Source organism: Lolium perenne, chromosome 2, assembly GCF_019359855.2.
Source record: "Lolium perenne isolate Kyuss_39 chromosome 2, Kyuss_2.0, whole genome shotgun sequence".
Lineage (NCBI taxonomy): Eukaryota > Viridiplantae > Streptophyta > Magnoliopsida > Poales > Poaceae > Lolium > Lolium perenne.
This window is the reverse complement of record NC_067245.2, coordinates 159041258-159045258: the sequence shown is the minus strand read 5'-3', so window position 1 is coordinate 159045258 and position 4001 is coordinate 159041258. Positions and strand designations below refer to the sequence as shown.

Below are 4001 nucleotides of genomic sequence, written 5' to 3'. Positions count from 1 at the left end.
GATCTGGCTGAGTGAGAACGAAGAACCTCGCCAGTGCCATGTTTTATCCGTGGTATATATCTAAACGACATAAAAACATTAATTTACGTGAAAGAATACACTCCTTTTCCAATTCCAGCAGATAATAGCGGCTAAATTCTATTTGGTGACATGCAATGTATATCCAATTATCCACAAATAGAGACGATTAATAGCTCATTATTAAACCTTTCCCAAAAAAAAAGTGGCCCTGCCGGGACATGTGATCACGGTGTAGGAAAGCGGAACGCCTTGCCTTGCACAGCATCGATTACGTCTCGGCAGGTCTCGGTGCCTATATATGCACGTGGAGCATCCACGCCAATGAAGCCATTCGCAATTGGTAACGCACAAAGCTCCGTCGCTAGTTTATAGCCCGCGCCAGCCCACCACCTCGCCGTCCACCGGTCCCCAAACTCCAGCAGCCTAGAGATGGCCCTCGTGTTCGACGCAGCGGCCCTGAGCAGGAAGTCTGACATCCCGGAGCAGTTCGTCTGGCCGGCCGAGGAGGCGCCGACCGTCGGCGCCGTGGAGGAGATCGCCGTCCCAGTCGTCGACCTCGCGGGGTTCCTGGCCGGCGGCGCCGGGGCTGGCGACGGCCTCCGCGACCTCGCCGCGGCGTGCGAGCGGCATGGGTTCTTCCAGGTGGTGAACCACGGCGTGGACCCCAAGCTGCTCGCCGAGGCGTACCGCTGCTGCGACGCCTTCTACGCGCGGCCGATCGACGAGAAGCGGCGCGCGCAGCGGCGCCCCGGGGAGAACTACGGCTACGCGGGGAGCTTCGTGGGGCGGTTCAACAGCAGGCTTCCCTGGAAGGAGACCATGTCCTTCAACTGCTCCGCCGCGCCGGAGAACTCCCGCATGGTCGTCGACTACTTCGTCGCCGTCCTCGGCGAGGAATACCGCCACATGGGGTACGCACTTCCGCCTGTCTTCTTTTTTTGGCAGTACTTGCGTCTGTTCTTTTTGTGTGCATAAAACCATGCATACAGTGAATTAAACTCAGGGTTGAGGGTCCCTAAATCTGTACAGTATGACTACTTTTTCGTAAATAAACCCTTAAAAGTAAAAAAAAAATCTGATATCTATTTTCTGATATCACTTTGATGTGAAACACAATTTGATGGTAAATGGGGAACACGTAGATAGGGAGAATGACATGCTCAAGGGAGCATGCAACACACCCATGGGACAACTGAGACCTATGGGCTATGGAGATTGGACACTGGTTTTGCAGTTCCATCAACTTTAATAATTTGTCATCCATGCGTTAGTGGAAGGAACTGGCTCTGCACCACCCATCTCAAGTGTTCGCTCAATGCCATGGGCCAAGGCCCAAGAGTAACCCGGCCCAAAACTGGAAAACCTGGCCTCTCAACCATTTTGTTCTTGGGCGCATGTTCACTTTCTTATGTGATATATCGGACAAATGTTAATGTTCGGTCGAATGATTTATATGCATGCAGAGAGGTGTACCAAAAGTACTGCGACGAGATGACACGGCTGGCACTCGACGTGACGGACGTCCTGGCGACTTGCCTGGGCCTCCGCCGCGGCGCGCTGCGCGACTTCTTTGAAGGGGACAACTCCGTGATGCGGCTGAACAACTACCCGCCGTGCCCGCAGCCTCACCTGACACTGGGCACGGGCCCGCACCACGACCCGACGTCGCTGACGCTGCTCCACCAGGACGAGGTCGGCGGGCTCCAGGTGTTCACCGGCGGCGCGTGGCGCGCCGTGCGGCCCCGGAGCGACGCCTTCGTGGTCAACATCGGCGACACCTTCGCCGCGCTAACCAACGGGCGCCACATCAGCTGCCTCCACCGCGCCGTCGTGAACGGCCGCGCCGCGCGCAGGTCGCTCACCTTCTTCCTCAACCCGCAGCTGGACCGCCCCGTCGTGCCGCCGCCCGAGCTGCTTGCCGTCGACGGCCGCCCGCGCGCGTACCCGGACTTCACCTGGCGCGAGTTCCTCGAGTTCACGCAGAAGCAGTACCGGTCCGACGCGAGCACCCTGGACGCCTTCGTCGCTTGGATGCGCAGGGCCGAGGCCGTGGAGGGCACCATGGACGACGGCCAGAACAAGAATGAAGGGATCTCTAAGAACTAGTGTGATCTGAGAATGCGAAGAAACTATTTAGCCAATTTAGGTGGATGTGGATTTTGATGGAATGTAATAAAAGAACCCATGCTATTATGCATGCATGTTAGAGCATGTAAAATGGTTGTTAAGACCGTGTTATCTCAATCATCTAGTTGTTGGATATTCCTCAAGTTTGTAGGATTCTTAATCTTGAGTATTGCCTGGATCTTCTTGAGGTTGGCCTCGATTCCCCTAGTTGATACTAGGTGTCCAATGAGTTGTCCTGTGGGCACACCACGCGTAGGTTGTCGATGAACGTTGCCTCGTGCTTCGTTGTGATCACCACATTGTCGATGTAGACCTGGACGTTCCTGCTGATTTGCTCTCCGAGGCAGTACTATATCATCCGCTGATACGTGGCGCCCGCGTTTTTCAGTACGAAGGGCACTGTCTCGTAGTAGAAAACGTTGTACGGTGTGATGAACACTGTTTTGACTTGGTCTTCCACCTTCATCCTGATCTAGTTGTAACTAGAATAAGCATCAGGAAAGAAATACGCCGCAGCCTACGCTCGAGTCGATGATCTGGTCGAATCGCGGGAGCAGGAAGTGATCCTTCGGGCAGTGCTTGTTGAGCGCGGTAAAGTCGACGCACATGCGTAGTATATTTGAATTTTTCTTTGGTACGGACACTAGGTTGGCCACCCATGCCGCTGAAGCTCCTTGGCTATACCAAAGGGATGATTTGAGGTCATAGTTTAAAATAGTCGGCTATCTCATTTAGTCGCAATTTTTTTAGAGGCTGTAAAAGGCTATAGCCGGGTTATAGCGGGCTATTCCATTTAGCCTTTTTTTCAAAAATTTGAAATATTTTTGTCATATCTTACCAAAAGAAGAGGAAAACTACGACTCAAATACGATTCGTGATACAACTTATTTAACTATTCAAGGCAAACAAGTATTCAGATATTCAACTCACAAGTTTTATCTAATTATACTGAACGCAAATTCAGAAAACAAGAAATAAAAAATAAAAGAGAAGATAAATTGAAAATACAGGAGGTTTAGCGGCTAAATTAGAGGCTAAACACGGGCTAAATTAGGCTATAGCCGGCTATTAGCGGTTTTTTCTCATTTATCCTACAAAGGGCATAGCCGCAGCGGCAGGTCTCCTGAAAGGCTATAGCCGGCTATTTAAAACCATGGTTGAGGCGTATCTGTCAGTAGCGAGATTTGTTCATCCGCGTGACGGAATATACTTTGGATCCACTCGGTAAGATAACATCCAAGTTGCAACACATGACTAGGTCATGAGGATGGAATAACACACGAAGGAGTTGAATAGCCTTATCGGTAACGAGATCAAACTAGGTATGATGATATCGGTGATCACATCTCAGACAAGTCCGGTATCAAAGTAACAAAGGGAATAGTGATGCGTGTAGTTGACACGTCCGTTGGGAACCCCAAGAGGAAGGTGTGATGCGCACAGTAGCAAGTTTCCCTCAGTAAGAAACCAAGGTTTAATCGAACCAGTAGGAGTCAAGAAGCACGTTGAAGGTTGATGGTGGCGGAGTGTAGTGCGGCGCAACACCAGGGATTCCGGTGCCAACGTGGAACCTGCACAACACAATCACAGAACTTTGCCCCAACGTAACAGCGAGGTTGTCAATCTCACCGGCTTGCTGTAAACAAAGGATTAGATGTATAGTGTGGATGATGGTGTTTGTTTGCGAAGAACAGTAAAGAACAATTGCAGTAGATTGTATTTCAGATGTAAAGAATAGGACCGGGGTCCACAGTTCACTAGTGGTGTCTCTCCCATAAGATAGCAGATGTTGGGTGAACAAATTACAGTTGGGCAATTGACAAATAAAGAAGGCATAACAATGCACATACATA

General features: G+C 50.8%; 1 protein-coding gene across 1 annotated transcript; it reads left to right on the top strand.

The window, feature by feature from the left end:
- Positions 1-347: 347 nt before the first annotated feature.
- Positions 348-2283, top strand: LOC127323422 (gibberellin 20 oxidase 3). Its single transcript, XM_051351561.2, has 2 exons — positions 348-932; positions 1485-2283. The coding sequence occupies exons 1-2, from the start codon at positions 451-453 to the stop codon at positions 2125-2127; spliced, it is 1125 nt and encodes a 374-aa protein (XP_051207521.1). The 5' UTR covers positions 348-450; the 3' UTR covers positions 2128-2283.
- Positions 2284-4001: the final 1718 nt, after the last annotated feature.

What these genes read in the sequence shown, in the direction of transcription:
- LOC127323422 (XM_051351561.2), top strand. Translation starts at nt 451, where the DNA reads ATGGCCCTCGTGTTCGACGCAGCGGCCCTGAGCAGGAAGTCTGACATC. An exon ending in GAGGAATACCGCCACATGGG is followed by an intron (nt 933 to 1,484) that starts GTACGCACTTCC and finishes ATATGCATGCAG; the next exon opens with AGAGGTGTACCAAAAGTACT.